Source organism: Strix uralensis, chromosome 16 (genome assembly GCF_047716275.1).
Source record: "Strix uralensis isolate ZFMK-TIS-50842 chromosome 16, bStrUra1, whole genome shotgun sequence".
Taxonomy (NCBI): Eukaryota; Metazoa; Chordata; class Aves; order Strigiformes; family Strigidae; genus Strix; species Strix uralensis.
The window spans coordinates 9,176,673-9,195,509 of record NC_133987.1 but is presented as its reverse complement, the minus strand read 5'-3'; the positions used below and the strand labels follow the sequence as shown (position 1 = coordinate 9,195,509).

The following is an 18,837-nucleotide window of genomic DNA, read 5'->3' as shown; positions in this document are numbered from 1 at the left end:
AAATGAATATAATTACAGAGGAAAATACATTGCATTAACTTGTACGTCTGGCCTTCCCTTGCTTTTTTCTGTCTCACTGCTGTTCTTTCCCTCTTTTCTCTTTCCTTTTTTGTACAGCAGTTTCGTTTCTATTTTTCTTCACAATTCATCTTCTTCGTCCTTCTTTCAGTCTTTCACCTATTCCTTGTTTCAAGCCCAAAGTTGATTGCTTTCCCTTTTTTTTCAAGTTTGATTGATTTATTCTGCACTTATATAATACAAAGCATATAAACTTTAGAACTCCCTGCAGAATATCATAAGCACTGCTACCACCCGTGTAGGTAAGGAGGAAAAAAAAGTGAAGTTAACGAAGTGCTAAATTAAGTAAGAATCTCTTACATCATACTTTGAAGCCTGCCAAAATCTGACTCTTCAGATGTACTGCAACAGCAATTTTCTAAGACACAGGTCCTTTGCAGGCAAAAAATCTTTAGTGTCAGACAGGAAAAGAAATACAGATTCTCCCAGCTGCTATAGCAGGGACCAGGGGACGAGGTCATCTTTCAAACAACCAGGCCCCGAGTCATCAGACCATCACTACTGCATGGCACCCAGAACAATGTGATTCTTCTTGCCTGCTATGGAAAAGAAAGGGAGGGAAGATGAGGGAAGGTATTTACTTTTCATATCTCGTCTGAAACACCTGCAGGACTTCAGGCAAGTGATCTCTGTTGAAATTCATTGTATTGCTCAATCCATCCTTGCTTAATTCATCTCATGAAACTCTTAAATGGTACCCAGGCTATAGGCTGGCTCTCTACAGAGATGGGAATTACATCCCTAATTACAAGATATGGTACTGCCCTAATAATAAGTACTGTGCTCCAGAAGTCCCCACCCAGGGGGATGAGCTTTGACCTCTTTTAACAAAGACTGCAAAATAGTTGATAAGAACATTAAAGCAAGTCATTGCTCCAGAAACCACACGTTCGCTTGCTCTAAGCACTCTGGTGCTGGCTGCAGAAATTAGCTTTTGAGCACATCTCGCTAGTCTGAGCTGGTGATAGTTGTCTGTCTCCCAGTGCTGTAACACAGATTTGGGGCAACAGCATACAGAAGCTTAGAAGGTGAACTAGAAAGGCAGATAGTTTTACCTCCACAGTATTCACTTGTTTTACCCCACAATCCCCTAATAGCACCAGGACAAGCTTGGCTCAGCAGGTCCATTCCAGGCATTGCTGGAGAAATTAATCTGAATTTTTCATGCATCTTCAGGATGAGCCTTCATAACCCCTGGACATGAATGGCTCCTCTACAAAACACAGCCTACCCCAAAAGCTGGGCCTTGCTAAGCTATCATTATTGCTCCTCACGTTTCCTTTCAAACAGCACCTCTTGCCCTAAGAGCACTCTCCCTCCTCACACCGGCAGCAAAAGACTGCAGCAATCTCTAACTGGGGACATGTTTTCTTCTCCAGCACAGATTCGTAGCATTTAACAGCAAACCTTCAATTATCACAGCACATGACCGTAAAACTTGCTCAACTGGAACGTTCAGTTATTTCTAACCTTGCCTTCAGTCGTCTTCTTTCTTTTGCCCCCAAAGCCATCTAAAATAGTATTCTCCTGGAACCTCTGCACGGCCTGACTAGCACGAAGTTAAACCATCAGTCAAAATGATTAAAATTATATGGAAATATACACATCTCCTTCAACACTGTACTGGGAACATGGCTCCTAATGGGACATCACTACACATTACTCATAAGGCCAAGACATGTGGCATTTCCCAGAGAACCTGCACATTCACCTTTTTATGCCAGGTGACTTATAAGCAGCAATCAGTCTTTTCCTTTTGAGGCTCTGCCTTCCATACACATAATTTGAGTCCTTAAAATGAACCCCCTGATCTGGATTCCACCTGCTTGGGAGAAAAAAAATTAAAGAGGAAAGTCTTGGAAATATATAGCAACAAGAAACTGGCAGGACAAACTCACACTCCCACTGTGCCAAATTGCAAGTTTAGTAATTCTGTTTTCTTCCTGCTGAGTGGAAGGTGTCATTAGCTGCCGTATTTAGAGCCACAAGAAAAGGTTCTTGGAGCAATCCCCAGCCCCTCTCTGAACCAGGTGGCTGATGACCACAGGAGCTCTCTGCAGCTGGGGACCTTCACCTTCATCTTCCTGTAGTCACCGCTTCAATTTTAACGGAAAGGAAATAAACGGGGCAAGTGGCACGATGTGAAGAGAAACCCTCAGGCTATGTCGTCCTCCTCCAGGCTGAAACTCATCCCTGCATCGGGGCCACTTTAAAGTCCCTACGCTGCATAAATCAGTCTCGGGTGCTTTTAACTCCAGAATAGCTTTCCTTCTGGGAGAGGATTTCTCCTCTAGGCCAGTCTCTGTGGAGCACCCATTGAACCAAATCCTCATTTCTGAAGATTAATATAAGAATTCAAAGAATCATCCTCTTACTGTGAGCCTTGGAGGGGAGCACAAAGGCCTTGGAAATGTCCTGCAATCATGCACATGTGCACCTGGGCTTGAGTCTTGTCTGCTGACAACAATCCTACATGCTTTTGAGAACATCAGCCCATCTGACCATGAGGAGACATCCTGCTCCTGCAAACGTGCCCGTCCACTGCGAATGCCTGCACTGGCTTTGCTGGCAGCACTGTGCGACAGGGAGGAGGAATAGCAGAGTGCAGTTGTGTTTGCACAACGGGATTTTGAATAAATTAAGACAAAAATCCATAACTGTAGGTGGTCTTCATGATGCATACAACGAGGAAGGAGGGGGAATGCGAGGAATTGCCCCTTTCATGTGGTGACTGAGGATGGGAACGCCCTGCTGTTTCCAGATTTGTTTAGGATGGTTGAAATGAAGACCACCTGCACTGCCTGAGAATTGGGAAAATCTGTGCAAACATTCATTATTTATAAGATAGCTGTCCAGAGGCAAATTGCCTGGAATCCATTAAAGGAAGAAATCCCAACTCCCTCTGGCAGTTGCCTGGCACAGGCCTTTTCCACTGACACAAAGAGAGGGAAAAAAATCACTTTCATTTCTAATTAATCTTCTGGTATATAATACTTTTAATTAGGAAAAAAAAAAAGTCTGCATGCTCTTTGAGAGAGGAAGGAAGGAGCCAAAAGCAAGGCAGAAAGCTCTGGCATCTTGGCTGCAGTTCAGGCCTCGTCCTCTTTAAATCTGCCAGAGCAGGTGAACCCTGCACCCTGCTGCTGCTCCACTCTCCGCTTCAGGGGGCTGCACTGGAGATGAGGAGTGGGACCGTGTGTGTACAGACTCGGCTATTTACCCTGGAAAAGAAAATCCAGGTGAAGATAAGTGTGTATGTGGGGAAGTACCCGAAAGATGCCTCGGATAGAAATGAAGCAGACTCTTGGACAAAGCATGGACAAGACAAGCAGAAAGGCCTAGGGACAAGGAGATCCAACCCATACATTATCTCTTCAAAACAATAACCCAAAAAAAAAGTTCATTCCCCAACCCCAAATTTCCTAGCCCTTCTTTCTCCTTCTAATGTCTCTCTTCCCTGCATTCATTATTAATGTCACTGGGGGTACAGATTTGCACTTTGGTTTCTGAAAAATTAATTCAATGATTAAAATTTCAGTCCCTGAGTGATGGAAGCAGCTCAGGCAAGCTGGAGATGCCCCTTTGCAGTTTGAAAGCCTTTGGTATGCTGCCCGCTTACCCCCTGCATGGGAAGCCTCCCTGTAAACCTAGCTCAAGGAGGGAAATCTGATAGGAAAATGTGGGTTTAAGTTGAGCAAGTTCTGCTTTTGTGGAGAAGCCATTTCAGTTTAATACCCTATCAATGCTGAACCCCAGGTTCTTCCAAGGCTCAAGCACTCATGGCTTCCTACATGATCCCCTGGGTAAGGGAAAATCTCCAAATGAATGTAAATATTAATCAACACTGTACATCTATCACTCACTGGCAAGCTGACTGTTGGCTGAGAGACTTTTGGTGTGGCTAGCAAAATTTTCTGTGACACTGTGCTTAAAATGAAAGAATAGCAGAGAAAGGCCCTCAGAGAAAGACACCTTCTCAACTCACAAAAAATGTCTCTTTTCTCATCTGCACCCACGCCTATCAGCACAAAAAGCAAGACCCAAGGAACTTGCGAACTGGTGAGGAAAGGGTGCCAGATCACACAGCACCCACCGCGGGGGACAATTTCACCCCATTCTAGAAAAGCAGAGACCCCCACTGCAATTTCAGTATCAGCTCAGGAAGGTCCTTCCCATCACCTCTGCATCAAAGGAAAAAGCAGGCAAAAAGCCTGTGCAATTCTCCACCCTCGATTCCTGGCACTGTTATTTTTATTTATTTTAAAATGAATGTGAGAGAGAAGTCAGCTCTGAGCAGCACATGGAGCTGAGGAGCTCAGAACCCTTCTCCAGATTTAGATAAAAGAAGGAGGAAGAAGGGCTGGATTTAAACCTACACATACTGATTTCATTCCTAAGGTGCTAAAAAATAGCAAAATAGAACAAACACAAAAAATAAACTGCCCTTTCCATGACACTTTACTGAGTAAAAACCCAACTAAACCTTGAAGCAGAATTAAGATGGCAAACTCCTCCATCCTTGGGAAGCAGCATCTTTCCACTCACAAATCAGCAACAGGCTGAGAACATGGTGGGAACTCAGGGCAGCACTGGCAGGGTATTCCCCACCAGCCAACGCAGCGCTGCTTGGAGGGATAAGAAAGGGACAAAGAGGAACGGGAAGCGCTGTGAGGAATTCTGCTGAAATCCTCTGCGGGCAGCAAAATAGCAAAGCTCTGAAACTGAGAACCGATTTTCTCTGAAGCAACAGGATTAGTGACAGGCCACGTTGCACTTCATTGGGGTCATGACAACTACAGGAACACTAAATGCTCACTTAAAGCCAACTCCTGGACTCAGACACTGCGTTTGCTCCTGAAATATTTTGTCAAAGCAAAGTTTCTGAAAACTCTCCTAAATCATGAGTTTTGGGGAAAAACCTCTTTGCCAGCTCCAGAAGAACATACGCTGTGTATATCACCAGCACAGTGCTACCAGGAACAAAAAGCAACACACAGAAACCTAATTTTACCACATTCGCTGAAACTTTGCAGGGTGAATGTGCAGAACATTGGTTGCTTAGAAAACTCGCTGCTTTTCTTCCTCGAGCTGTGGCTTTGTGGAGGTTTCAGAATATGTGTGCTTTTATGTGCTGTTCAACTCCTGAAGTTATTCTGAGCTGAGAGCTTTCAGCACCGAGGTCCTGTATCTACAGGACAGACAGCGCGTGAGTACGCACAGTATTAGCGCCCTTGCAAGCTTTCATCATGTGCCAGCCTTCCCGCCTCAGGACAGATTCATTCATCCTGCTCTTACAGAGTCCAGGCAGTTTTACTGAGCCTGTGGCTATTAAATTTCCCCTTCTGAAAAGGCTCCAGAGCAGGACACATCCCACCTTGCAGCCGTGTTGACTCCAGTCTCGTGACACCAACACACCTGAGAGATGACGCGTTGGGGTGCACAGCCCTGACGCTCCGTGCAGATCAAAGAGGAAATGGAATTGCTGGAACAAGCACTTTGGCACAGCTTCTTGGCTGGGCTAAAGGTTTATTCCTGGGATGCTGCCTTCCTGCAGACTAAGGAAAATTAAATTTAGCACTTTGCAAATAAATAGGTTAAGGCTGAAAGGACACTATTTAGGAATTTACTGCTTACAGCAGCCTCAGAGATTATAGATCCATCACCGTCTATTACCTTGCTAGTTACTGCTTCCACTCTGTCTATCTTCCCTACTTACAGAGTGGTCCTTTCATCAGGTCTTTTTCTGTTCCAACTTGAAACTGTCATCACTTTAATGGGATTATATGAAGAAAAACAACTTTGGGCTGCAGCGACTCTGCCAAAAAGCCAAGGACATCTCCTGTGCTTTCCCAGGACAACGCGGTGAGATTCTTGCCTGACAGAGAGACGCACAGATGTCTGACAACCTCCTGGGAAATACAGCAGTGGACAGCTGTTTACACACGTGTCCAAAACCTCTGGGCCTCTGTGCAACTGTCAGCTGCGCCCTTTCAACACCCAGAAACACAAGAGCTTTCGCAGGGACCAGCAAACCAACAGCTGACTGGTAAAACCTTGCTGCGGATTCATTGTAGCTACATTGCACATGGCATGAGAACTAGTCACTGAATGCACCGACATGATTATAAACCCCCGCCTCATGCTGCATGCCCCTCTTCCACTATCTGCTTCATATTAAAAAATCATCTGCAGACAGTCCCCTCTCCAGAGTCAGATACATCCCAGAAACACAAAGTGACAGCCAGCACATGAAACGCTCTCCAGAGCCTTCCATTAAGACAGACAAACCCTTCAGTTTAACGTTGAAATTTATGTCAGCTCCCCAGAACATGGTTGAGAGAGATCCACTGTTATCAGTTACCTGCTTTAGCTGAAACTGAATACAGATTAGGGACAAATTAAAATTTTCAAGCTTCTGTTTGATATATTCCCTCCAAGATACAGGCAGACAGGCTTGTCTTCTTCTGGAAGCTAATGATGTCATCAAAAGATAATCCTGGGAGTTACCAAAGCTGGAGGTCATCCTCAGCTCTCAAATTCCCTGCTTCCCCCCATGGCAGAGAAAGCAGCAGTGTGATTTAGCTATGAATCCTTGTAAGACAGATTTGACATAAAATACCTTTCTGCACTTCTTCCTCAAAGGATGTTCTCATGCAATTGGCAAATAAGAAAATACATTAAATCCAAAGTCCTAAAATAGGACTGAGTTACCTGCTCTTACCACTAACATTCACAGGGGGCAGAATGAATGTTTTTTGTGTGTGGAGTTAGGATGATTCATGTACTTGTTTGTTTGAAGCAAATGGGAGAACAGGATAGGTTTTTCCCCATTTCCATGTATATGAATAAAGACAGTTGATACATTATTAAATCCTAACATTAATCTGTATCCACGTTAAGTATTAATTCCTTAAGTATATAGAATGTAAAGAGCTGAGCTGCAAAAACTGTTGTTCTGTAGCATAGGGTAAGACTTCAGCAGACTCACACAAGCCAGTCCCTGCAACAAAGCTCTCCAGAAGGATTTTCGGTGTACTGCTGCATTCTGACATTGCTCCACAGAAACAGCACCATGGCAAGGACACCAGCATTAATAGATTCATATTGCACCACTGACAGGACATGGTATGATCCTGAGAGCCTGCATGGCACATTGTGCTTAAGACTCCCCAATGCTGTGAAGTGCATCAAATCTTCAAGAAATGCCATGACTGAATGCTTGATGTGCTTCCAGCCCTCTCCAGCAATAACTGCCTCCAAATAGAGGTGGGATGCCTTGGAGCAAAGCAGAAGGTACACTCACAGTGGTTATTATTTTTGCTTTCCTACAGCAGTTTCTCAAAAAGAAAACGTAAGAGACCTCTGTTTAGGTAAAGGTCTTAGGGAACACCCAACCACAGCAGAGACTGGGACCCCATGAAGAGCAGCTGCCTAACAAGCTTTGCAATATGGGCTCTTATCTTAAACTGGCAAGCCAGTTTGAGAAAAAGCATATTAACTGGTTTATGCATCACTAACTTCATGGTTAAGAGCCATGTAGTAATTGAACATTTAGACTTTGAAGCGTGGAAGCAATACAAGGATGACAGAGGAACGTATGGCTGTGAGATCCCGGCTCCTGTCTCACCCCTTTGACTGCCAAAGGGGACCTGTGACCACGACACCCCATTCTCTGCTCCTTACTATTCCCCCACTTCCACCCTCCCCACCAAGCCTTGTGGGAAAGGGCCAACCACTTCGTTATCCAAACTAAATTTAGGCTGAAACCTTTTAACTCTGAAATCCTAGATAAGGGCTCATCACAAGCATTTTTATTCACAATAAATAAAGAAGACCTTTACATGAGCCCAGATCAACTCTTCCAACAGAGATGATAGATGTCCCAAGACCATAGCAGCATGGGAATCTTTTGCTGTTTCCTTATTTGTGAACAGGTTTTTATACACACAAACACACTCTCTTTCCTCCCTGAAGATTAGAAAATCTTTTGCCCCAGTCAAGCATGGGTAGTAGCTATAACTCCCAAAGCAAGGGATAAGTCCTAATTATATTTGTATTTAAACAACATGCTGCTTACTTGAGAAAGAAGAGAGGCAGCAGCTGCCGCTCACTCTCGCTGGTGGCTTTGTGCAGGCTGAGCTGTGCTACGACCTGGGACACTCACATGCTGGTGGGTGCTTTGCTGGATGGCACCAGCTGCATCTCACCTCAGAGTTGTTTCCTGGAGCTAACTGCTTTTCCTAGAAGTCTTCTCACAAACCTGTTCCTGGAACATACAAGGAAAAGGCGAAGGAGTGGTACAAAAGCCACCCTGAAGTCCCTCAGCAATGCTCCGACTGCATGCCCTCTGCACCACCAACCACTCCTCAGCCAGCTAAAAAGAGGCTTCAGGGATGTCTGTGTGGGATCACAATTGAAGGAAAGGGCCTTGGGGATTGCTAAAGTCCCTGACATCATTTGTCACACAAGGATGACATACAAGATGATGTCGTTACAGTCTTGCTGTGGCTGAACATGGTGGCCTTGGAGCAGACCAACACCAGCACAGGGGCTCAAAACTGACCCAAGGTAGGCCTGTCTGCCCCTCATCACATCTAAAGACAGACGAATAATTGAGACTGTGGAGCAACCAGGGAAGACGGCTGAGATGCGGGCTAGGCAGGAACTCATGACTTTTCTCCTGCAAAAGGATAAAAACCTCCAGCAATTTCCACTCCTTTTCATGTGCAGCTTTGAAAATAACCATACGCAAGCAACCAGCGGCGTTGTGGTTTGCTGACATGGCTCATGTGTTCTGCAAATTCACAACAGAGCAGCCAGGGAAAGCAACAAGCATCCATCAAAAGCTGCTTTGCAAAACACTCATTTCATGTGTGCTGCAGTGAGGCCTTGGCATTCCCCATTACCCGGACTTGAAGGCATCACCTTCTCCTTCAAGAGTGCCGATCACAGAGGCTCTAAGTAGAATATCTTTTGAAACTACCAGAAACTCAAATAAATAAATAAATTCAATAAATTGAAGAGATTTGATGCCAGTTGAAGGTGATGGGTACCCACAGAAAAGGAAAGGAGCGGCTGTGCCACCCCAGGCCTCCAGGCCCACGCCGGCTGCACCACGCACCTGAGGGACAATTTGCTGCATCCATTCACGTATAACAAAAGCTGGCTGCACCGCTTACATCTCCAACCCATTCACACACAGCTTCCTCACCGCAGAACATTTTGAAAAGCTTCTCAAACCCCTGTGGAAGTCCATGAATGGTAATATCCCGTGTCCAGGTGAGAGAGATAGAGAAAACCAGAAGGTCGAGTGACCCAGAGCAAAGCCAAGCAGCAATTTAGCGGCAGAGATGGCAGCGAGGATCTGGGAGGGGTTTTGCTTATGTCCCTTCCACTTTATCCGTTATTTAACACCGTTTTCGTCTCATGGTGCGTAAACACAGTCCTGTCAGCCCACACAGTCCTTTGTAAGCTGTTCAAATACAGCAGCGGGCAGACGCAGACATCCTTCTCCCCCGAGATCTCCCGCGGGGAGTCCAGGCACAGCCAGCGACAAGAACAACTCCTCTTCAGCAAATTGCAATCATGTGGGTGCTGGGAATGTGGTGGGGTGGGGAAAGGAAAGAGAGGCTTTGATTGTGGCAGGTAAGGCAGCCAGGATCTGCTCTGCCTCCTGCTAACTTGCGCCGACACAGCAGCAGCTTTTGTGCTGTCTGGGGTGCAGGGCTGTGCTGGGGTGGGCAGGGCTGCCTGGCTCTGCCGTGCAGCACAAGGATGGAGGCAGCGGCTGCCTGGTTTGGGGCACAGGCAGAGCCAGGGCAGGACCTGCCCCACGCATTGTCCCACACCACGCATTCCTCCAGGGCTCTGCCTGGATGCTCTGGTTTAATTGAATTCTCAACAGTGACTGTGCTCCATATTGGGGCACGTGACTCTCCGTAGAAAGCATGGACTGTCTCTCCCATTTCATTAAATAAGAGATATTTTAATGAAGGAAAAGGAGATGGAAGATGAACTGCAAACTTATTAAAAAAAAAGGTGTATTCCAGTAATTTAGTCACTTATTGTTATTGCAGAATCACAGAATCATTAGGTTGGAAAAGACCTTTAAGATCATTGAGTCCAATTGTAAACCTAACACTGCCAAATCCACCAGAAGATGTGGAAACAGATGTTGAGGTCCTTCAGCTGGGATGGCTGATGTCTGCCGTGTCCTGTTGCCATCAGCAGTACTGACAGCGATGGTGGCTGAAGTCAGGTGCAGAATTTGTGGGAATAACTTGAAAGCTGCCTTTTGTCAGTGCTCTGCTTCTTCGCCAAGAGAGAGGAAGTGCAGGTGGAGAGGCATAGCTCATGCCACCACAAGCAGGATGACACCCAGAGGGAAACCTGGAGATACAGCACTGGCCCTGCTGTGCCCTTGGGGCACAAAAGAGTGAAAGGAAGGGGAACCGCAAAAGCAACCTGGGGGCCAACAGCTGATGTGATTACAAAGCAGACAGGGACTTGCAGAGGCATCTGAATCTCAGATGGCATCTGTGAGCCAACCTCATGTTCCCTACCCAAAAACAGGCCCACTTTTTTGAAGTGATGGGTTATGTATCTGCCTCATAGTGTAACACATCACTCACTCCAACAGAGAGGATGCACTCATCAGCAAGACAAATCTCTGACCTTTCAGAGAGCCTCACACTTTCCTGTCTAGTGGGAGGATGGTACGACTCAGTCACTGGAATAATTCTCCAACATCATCAGCATTAATTACCTGCATGGCTGGGCCTACCCTGGCAGACTCACAGGCATGGCAGGGAAGGGGAGCAAGTGGTGCCAACATGCTGGAAACGAATATTGCGCCAGACCGACAGGTAACAGGGGAGTGTATTCCCAAGCCCAAAGCTGCTCTGTGTTCCCCATCAGCACAGTCTATTTATCCTCACAACAGACTAGTGACATTGGCAGGAGCATCATCCACCTCGTACAGATGGGAAACAGAGGCAGAGAAAGAATGTTAACTTTGCTCAGCTGGAACAAGGCTTCAGCCCAGCCTCCTGAAGTCTTGGAGCAGCATCTTTTTGCTCAGAAATTCTGCAGTAAAAAGAAAACCTTCTGTTAGATCTCTCCACTATCCCCGAGGTGACTGGTTTCATTTGAAAAAAAAAAGAAAAAAAAAAGAAAAAAGGGAAAAAAACCCCATACCCTGCCCTAGGGGATAGCCAGTTGTTTAGGGAAGCAAATGCAGTAAGAGAGAAACTGTCGGGAGGTAAAAAAGCACGAGAAAGCAGAATAAGATGAAGACAGTAGTTAGGTCCTAACATGAAACAGGCTGCTACAGTATCTGAAAGAAAATGATGCATAGGAAATTTAAACACAGGATTTGATGCTGTAACAACATAGATTGCTCAACGGCTCCCATTTTAGAGCTGCTGATTAGTGCAACCCAAGAGGGGTCCTTGCTGACCCTTCCAGGAATGCCAGCGCAATCGTCTGGCAGGAAGGCATCACGCTCACACAGTGACGGCAGGTGCTCCCAGAGCTGAGCAGAAATCAAGTCTCCAACAACCACACAGGCAAATTGAAAACAAAATATAAAAATAAAATAACTTGTAATTAATAAGAATAAGGAGTTAACAGAGGCCTACACTCTCTAATCAATCTCTTGCTGCCTGGCCTGCTCCACCAATGAGCCCCATTGTTATTTTTGATTGTGTGTGCAAGAGCGCGAGACAACTGCTGGAAGAATAGCACTCCATCAAAATTGTGATTTCTTTCTCCCCTTGAAACTCATCAAGGGTGAGGAGGAGGAGAGGGGAGAAGATAGAGATGCAAGAAGAAACAAACAGCTAGAACATACTTCTCAGAGATACTCTAGTGTGTTCAAGGAGGAAATAACTGAAACTGCAGGTACGCCGAGCATGCGGACTCAGATTCAGAGCTCCCAACAGCGCTGTCAGCTTCAAGACCAAACAAGAGCACTCAGGTGAGTAAAAGTAATCTCTGTATTAACCATCCTCCTTATTCTGAGATGTACATTGTTCATCAGTGTGCCCCAGCCAAACTGATGCTCAGGCTGCTCTGGAATCTCAGCAGACTGCACGTTTGAACACACAAGTTTTGTCTCCCCCTTTCAGCCAGCAGTTTGTCAACATCACTTTGTGTTTGAAAAATAGCCTCCGAGTTCTTTCTTATTCAATCCAACCTCATTTCCCTCCTCATGAAAAGAGAATTAAGCTATCACTTCTTGTGCGCATAGCTGCTCTATTGCATTTTACACACCTTGTCAATAGAGGGGGAACAGAACAGCAGGGTATGCAAGCGATGGGGCAAGCAAAGGAAGGCTGGGAAGTTAAAGGTGGTGTCTGGCCTTCCACTGTACCCTTCTTTGTATGGGGTCTTTGTCACCCCTCTATGTTCTGCCTCTGCACCCACAGTGAACCACATCAGGAGCACTTTTCAGATCGCCTTGAAGTTTGATAGTGACAGTTCACCTTATAGATCTGCAAACCAACTCTTTACAAAATTCCTTAAAAAGGTGCGTGCAAAGACAGTGTGTGCGCAGTGGCTATTAATTTAACAGGTTGCAGAAAAGCTGTTGATTTTATTACCGTATTACCAATCCAACAGGACACCAATAAAGGTTTTATTTCGCAGCAAGAAGTGCCAGCCCTGTAGCTGGCAACATTCTCAAGCTGTGTCAAGATGCTTCCGGTTTTGTTTCTTGTCTGGTATCTTGGGTATTCTCTTTCAAGGCATAAAACCTACCAAATTGGGGATGCTCTTCAGTGAACTACCACCGGTGTTTGGGTTTCTGCTTGATAATTTTGACAGAAGATAACAACATGGGCAAGACCTGAAAGCAGAGAGAATTCTGTACTCTGCAAGGCTGGGCTCTGAGGATATACAACATATGTCTAAAGGCAGCCTTCTGGTCAGGACTATTTATGAGCTCAGACACTTAACACTGCTGTGATGCTGGAAAGAGTTTGTCTGTTTTAACTTCCTTACCAACCAACATAGACCCAAATAATTTATACATGAATTACTTTCTCAGAAAGTAGAGCTATTTGAAACCAGAAAGATTTCAAACACTGCCACATTTGATGTAGCTGTTACACAGGATCAGATCAATTGCCTTTTCAATCCAGGATCATAGAATCACAGAACTGTTTGGGTTGAAAGGGACCTTAAAGATCACCTAGTTCCAACCCCCCTGCCATGGGCAGGGACACCTTCCACTAGCCCAGGTTGCCCAAAGCCCCGTCCAACCTGGCCTTGAACACTGCCAGGGAGACGCCAGCCACAGCTTCTCTGGGCAACCTGTGCCAGGGCCTCACCACCCTCACAGGGAAGAATTTCTTCCTTATATCTAATGTAAATCTCCCCTCTTTCAGTTTAAAGCCATTACCGCTCATCCTATCCCTACACCCCCGATCAAGAATCCCTCCCCACCTTTCCTGTAGCCCCTTTCAGTACTGGGAGGTCACTCTAAGGTCTCCCCAGAGCCTTCTCTTCTCCAGGCTGAACACCCCCAACTCTCTCAGCCTGTCCTCACAGGGGAGGTGCTCCAGCCCCCCAAGCATCTTCGTGGCCTCCTCCAGACCCGCTCAAGCAGGTCCATGTCCTTATATCAGGGTCCGCAGAGCTGGACACAGCACTGCAGGGGGGGATCGCACGGAAGCGGAGCAGAGGGGGAGAATCCCCTCCCTCGACCTGCTGGCCACACTGCTCTGGATGCAGCCGCTATCAAGAAAGTGACCAGCACCACATTCATGCCACAACAGTGGAAATAGTTTACCTGAAGCACAGTAAATAATCAAGCACAGATTTCTCTCTCTGAACACTGTTCTTGCTTCACATTCCCAAGTATTTCCAGAGGATGGAGTTGAATGTTGCCAGGTACAGCAGCAGCAAAAGCATATGTAGATACAACCCAAGAACTAAGCAGCATGCATGGGAATTTTCTTCCTAACCTCTGTAGTAAAATGTTGCCTTTACACCCCAAAGCAGAGAGCTCTGCACATCCCTACTTAAGGTAAATGTAAAAATTAGATGTAAAACTAGGTATTATTATTTGTCCACAAAGATATCTTAGCATTTTAGAAAAGGTACTAAGCTCCTGTTCTCAGCAGTACCTTGAAGTCACAGGGTCTATAAAATAAAAAGATTTCCACTCTTTAATTGGCTTCAAATGCTTTGACTGGGACTGTATCTTTAGCCACACAAAAAGAAAAAGCCCATGATTTAATTTCTCTACACTGTTTGTTCATTTGTACAAGTGTCTCCAAATCATCTCCTCTTCAAATTTGACCAGTCTTTCTGTTTACCAAAAGACGTTCTTTGTCTGAAACAACTGTCATTGCCTTTCTAAAGGCCTCATTTCCTTACTCTCATTCAGGATCTAGCCAGAGACAAGGGTAAACAGCGCGAGGCACACACGGCCAAGCAATGACATCCTGATTTGCCACTGCTTAATTCCAAGTTGGCTAGGCTGATTTTGAGGCTCCGCAGCAACGTTTGTTTGTTTTAATAGGTATCTTTAATGGATTGTTACAAAGGGAGTCAATGCAGTTCTTGGCTTTGTAACGGGTGGGCTGGCCTAGACACACCAGTCAAGCATTATGCAGAACACAAAGTCTGAGTCGTGGCCTAACACATCTGATGTACCAGCAACGGGAACAGAATATGAAACTGTCAAGTGCCCCAATAACTATAATGCATTACAGACCACAAAAAAATCATCAGAAACTAAACTCCTGGTGAGGAATCAGTAACACCACTTTCCACAGCATTTAATTAAAAGAATAAAAAAGAGCAAACAAGCGAGAGCGAGCTGTGAAGTCTGAGATGCGCCTTGCTGCCTACGCACTCACACACAGAGGGTCTGAAAAATCACTGGAACATCCTTCAAGTTGATGAGCTCATCTGTTGCATCGATAGGGATCGCCAATAAATGCTGATACGGTTTCATTGGAATTCAGTGCTCATTTATAGATGCAGCCATTTATATTCACAGCATGGCCCCGTGATTAACCCTTTCATTGAAGCTGCAATTCCAATTAATGTGAATTGGCTGGACACATACAGCATGTAGATAATAAGCTCTATTACAGCAACAACATACCTTGGTCAGGAAAACCAAGCACATCTTTCATCTTCATTTAGCTTTGAAGGGGTTACATTACAGTAGCTCCTATTGCATCCCTGCCACTGAAGCCTCCCTGAAAATTAAATGCCACCAGCAGCGCTACTGAAATATGCTCTAAAGTTTACAGGCAAACTACAGAAGCTTGTAAAGTGCCAGGGGACTTCTCTGGTTTAATTATATAGACCCTGTTCCATAAATTGCTTGAATGGAATAAATACAAACAGCATTCCCTGCTTTGTGACTTCTTTGGGTTAATGAAATGCACACAAACACCCACAGTCTGCTATGGCTCAGAAATTCCACAGCATAAACACACAACCTCACTGGAAGCCGTAGTCAGGATTCAAGCCTTGGTACATACATGAGGATCAGCTGCCTGGACTCAGCAAGGAAATAATTTGTTGTTTATATTCTACTGCTATTCTAAGCTGCAGACGGTGGGAACTGTCTGTGATTTACTGAACAGGGAGAAAGAATCTGAGTTTTTGTTGTTCAGGCTCTAATTAGCAAATCCGCTTCTCCTATCTGAAGAGGTGGCTGAGGTACGAGAGGCCGAGGAATTCCATGAATCAGTAAGCAACCCGCACTTAGCTCTGGGAAATGCAAGATCTGCTCTACCTGGTGACACTTACCTCCATCCTCTGGACATACTTGGGAATAAATACTGGGATGAAGAAAAAAAAGCTAGAAGAGTGTTTAGGGAGAGGAATCTGTACTTTATCATTCACTCTCCTGCATGTAAATTATTTTTATTGCCATGACGTGAAGGACAATTTTATGCCACTGGAGATAAACTACTGAGATGCCAGCCAGTTCTTGTTCATGTGGCCAGTAAGCAATTTTCTCACACTTTCTGAATTTTTTCCAAGCATGCCATCTCTCCTACGACGCAAAAAGAACTGCTAGTTGTACTGTCTAGCCATGGCATCCAACAGACATCTCCAGGAGTCTGCTGAAGTTTCATTCACTAAACATTTAACACTACAGGTGTGAGCACAGGCTTCTGGAGGTGTTAGAGCTAACAGCATTGCACCATCTCAACAGAGACCTGTTTTCAGGATTCAAGGACAACACCTTAAAAAACCAACAGTTATTCTCTTCCCTGGACACTGAGCTTTCTTTTCTTGCTGCTATTCGTCTCAGATAGTTCTGAACCCTCATAAGGCCAAGTAATACACCTGTTTCAGGGATATTTTCCTAGTTTTACTAAGGATCCTAGGTGCTGTCTTATACTTACCCTCACTTGCTTTATTTGTTGGTTATTTTGGGGTTTTTTTTAAGGCTCTGAAGTTGCAGAACAGGAAAACATTTGTTCTGATATGTAAAGAAACAATACTGCAGCAATCCACATGTGGCACACAGCTGTAAGTCTGCAGAAACAGAACTTCTCCAGTTCCTACTTGTAGAGTTCCCTCCTGTACTGAACACCTCCAAAACCCTCATCCTTCTCACAAATGAGACTCACCCCGGGGGCATCAGTGTGAAGCAGGTATGATTTCAAGTGCCAGTTGTGTTTGCCACCGAGAAGGAGAAAGTTCTCCCACTGACCTGTAAACTTGAGCTGTTGACACTTGAACCAACATAAAGGTGGAACTTAACAACTTGGTGACTCTAATGTCACACCTTGGCTCTCTAATGCATCAGCCCAGCTGTGCTAGCTGGAAGGTAACACAGAAGAAAAACAGCATCTATCAAGACACAGCCCAACCTCAGACCACCTAGCTAGACCAATAAAGGTATCCGACTGACAGAAGACAGACTGTTATTGCAACTCATCTGTGCTGTTCATAGAAATGGCACTTCACACACACAAGGATCAGTTGCTGCTCAAAAGGGATCCCGATTTACATAAAGCCGAAATGATGGCACACAGACAAGCTAGAGGATAGCAAAGACAGTAAGGACATATATCTCGTAGTGAAGTAAGGATGAAACCTTGATGGTTACATAAGGTTTTATTGCCATGGCATATATAACTGATAATATAAAAAGGTGAAGTGCAAGGCCAGATGCCTTAGGTATTATGCATATATAGTCTCTTCTCCTTCCTCCTGTCTTTGATATATAAATGGGAGACCAGATGTCAAATCTTCTAAGGTAATTTTTTAAAAGAAGAAAGGATCTTTACTTCCCTCATAAGGAACACCCTGTCACACAGCAGAGGGGCAGTAATTTTTGAGTCTAATCACCGAGAAAGAGCAAATACATTCTGGCATGCTGAAAACCACAAACCCAAAGAAACAGATGCAGTGAGGGGTGCGCAGACCTACCTTAAAAAGCAGGCAGTCCCCTTGGTGCTCAGCGTAAATGGAGGTGAGTCGATACTGGTTCTCAGTCGTGATGTCGATCTGGTACCCCGTTAGCGTGTAGCACACCTTGCGAAACTCCTGGATCTTGGTCTGGAAAACTTCTTTCAAGCGCTGGTTTTTCAGTTCTGCACTTTCCACTTGCTTCTTCAGCTCTGTGTAAGGGAAGAAAATGGGTACTTTGTTATACGTCATCAGCACAGAGCCCTTGCGCCGTATTTACAGTGCTAGCCAAACTAAGTGAATGGAAAAGGTTAATTAAATTTTTTAAAAGTGAATTAAGCAGACAGAGTAAAGAAACAGGCAAGCTAGATTCCTCTCCTCCTGGCCCCAGCAGACCAAAAGATAATAAACTGGGGAACAAGGAAAACAGACGTGTCTTGGTGGGATGGATTTTTCTTTTGCTCAGCCAGCCTTCTAACAACGTACTACAAAATGCAAAGCTATAGCATCCATTTCCCCACATGCACACATCTTATTTTCTACACGGAACCCAAGAGAAGGGTGTTATGCTACATGAAGCAAGACAGTGAAGAAATGGTAAGAAATACGCCTCTGTATGCTTGCATCAGGAAGAAGCTGCCTATAAGGGAAATCTCCTCCAACGTACTCTTCCTTTGACTGTAAGTGCTTTGATCTCAAGTTGACGCACTGCTTAGGAATCCCTCAAGATTTGGGAAGGGACTTTTATTGTGATAAAAAGCTTGAAGAGTACCACTGCCTCTTTGCATTTGCTACCTTAACTGGACTAGTCCCTAAAAGAGAGGTCCTGTGAGACTGCCTGCCACTCACCCTGTGTTTTATTGCTACAAAGGGAGCTGCCAGTACTGTGAATCCTTCAAGAGGATACACAACAATTACCATGAATCTTTCACCCAAGGTGCCTTCTGAGTAATTAAACCTCGATTTATCCCCCCATTAATTACAGAGATTGGCTTTACTTTAATATACACTAGAGATGTCTCCCAAGTCAGCCTGTTTTATCAACACTGCAGTCCAGGGTTAGTAAAAAAACCTGACTCTTTCTAACAGCAAACAAAAAGACTTCCTCACTTGGATACCTTTGTCATTCTGAGGTTGAAGGCTTTGACTGTGCTGTGATCAGAGACATAATTGCAGCCCACGTAGGCCATACGCCTTTATTTTAGCTAGTTCAGGAGCCAGCAGTAGGATAGCAGAAACTTCAGTGTAAGATGACTGCTTCAGTATGAAGGAAGGTTTTAGGCTGGGCTTATACAGCCTATGCTAAAGCATTACTGTTTCCCAAGCGAGCTGGAAAAATTTTTGCTTGAGTATTTGCCGAAAAGTGTT

At 44.9% G+C, this 18,837-nt stretch overlaps 1 protein-coding gene across 3 annotated transcripts in view; it reads right to left on the bottom strand.

Annotated features, from left to right (window-relative positions):
* Positions 1 to 18,837, bottom strand: part of MAD1L1 (mitotic arrest deficient 1 like 1) — a 379,497-nt gene that overhangs the window by 76,724 nt on the left and 283,936 nt on the right. For all 3 annotated transcript variants that reach the window (XM_074886096.1, XM_074886097.1, XM_074886099.1), the window contains one exon: positions 17,491 to 17,681. In XM_074886096.1, the coding sequence (XP_074742197.1) occupies positions 17,491 to 17,681 (191 nt within the window). The remainder of the gene's footprint in view (positions 1 to 17,490; positions 17,682 to 18,837) is intronic.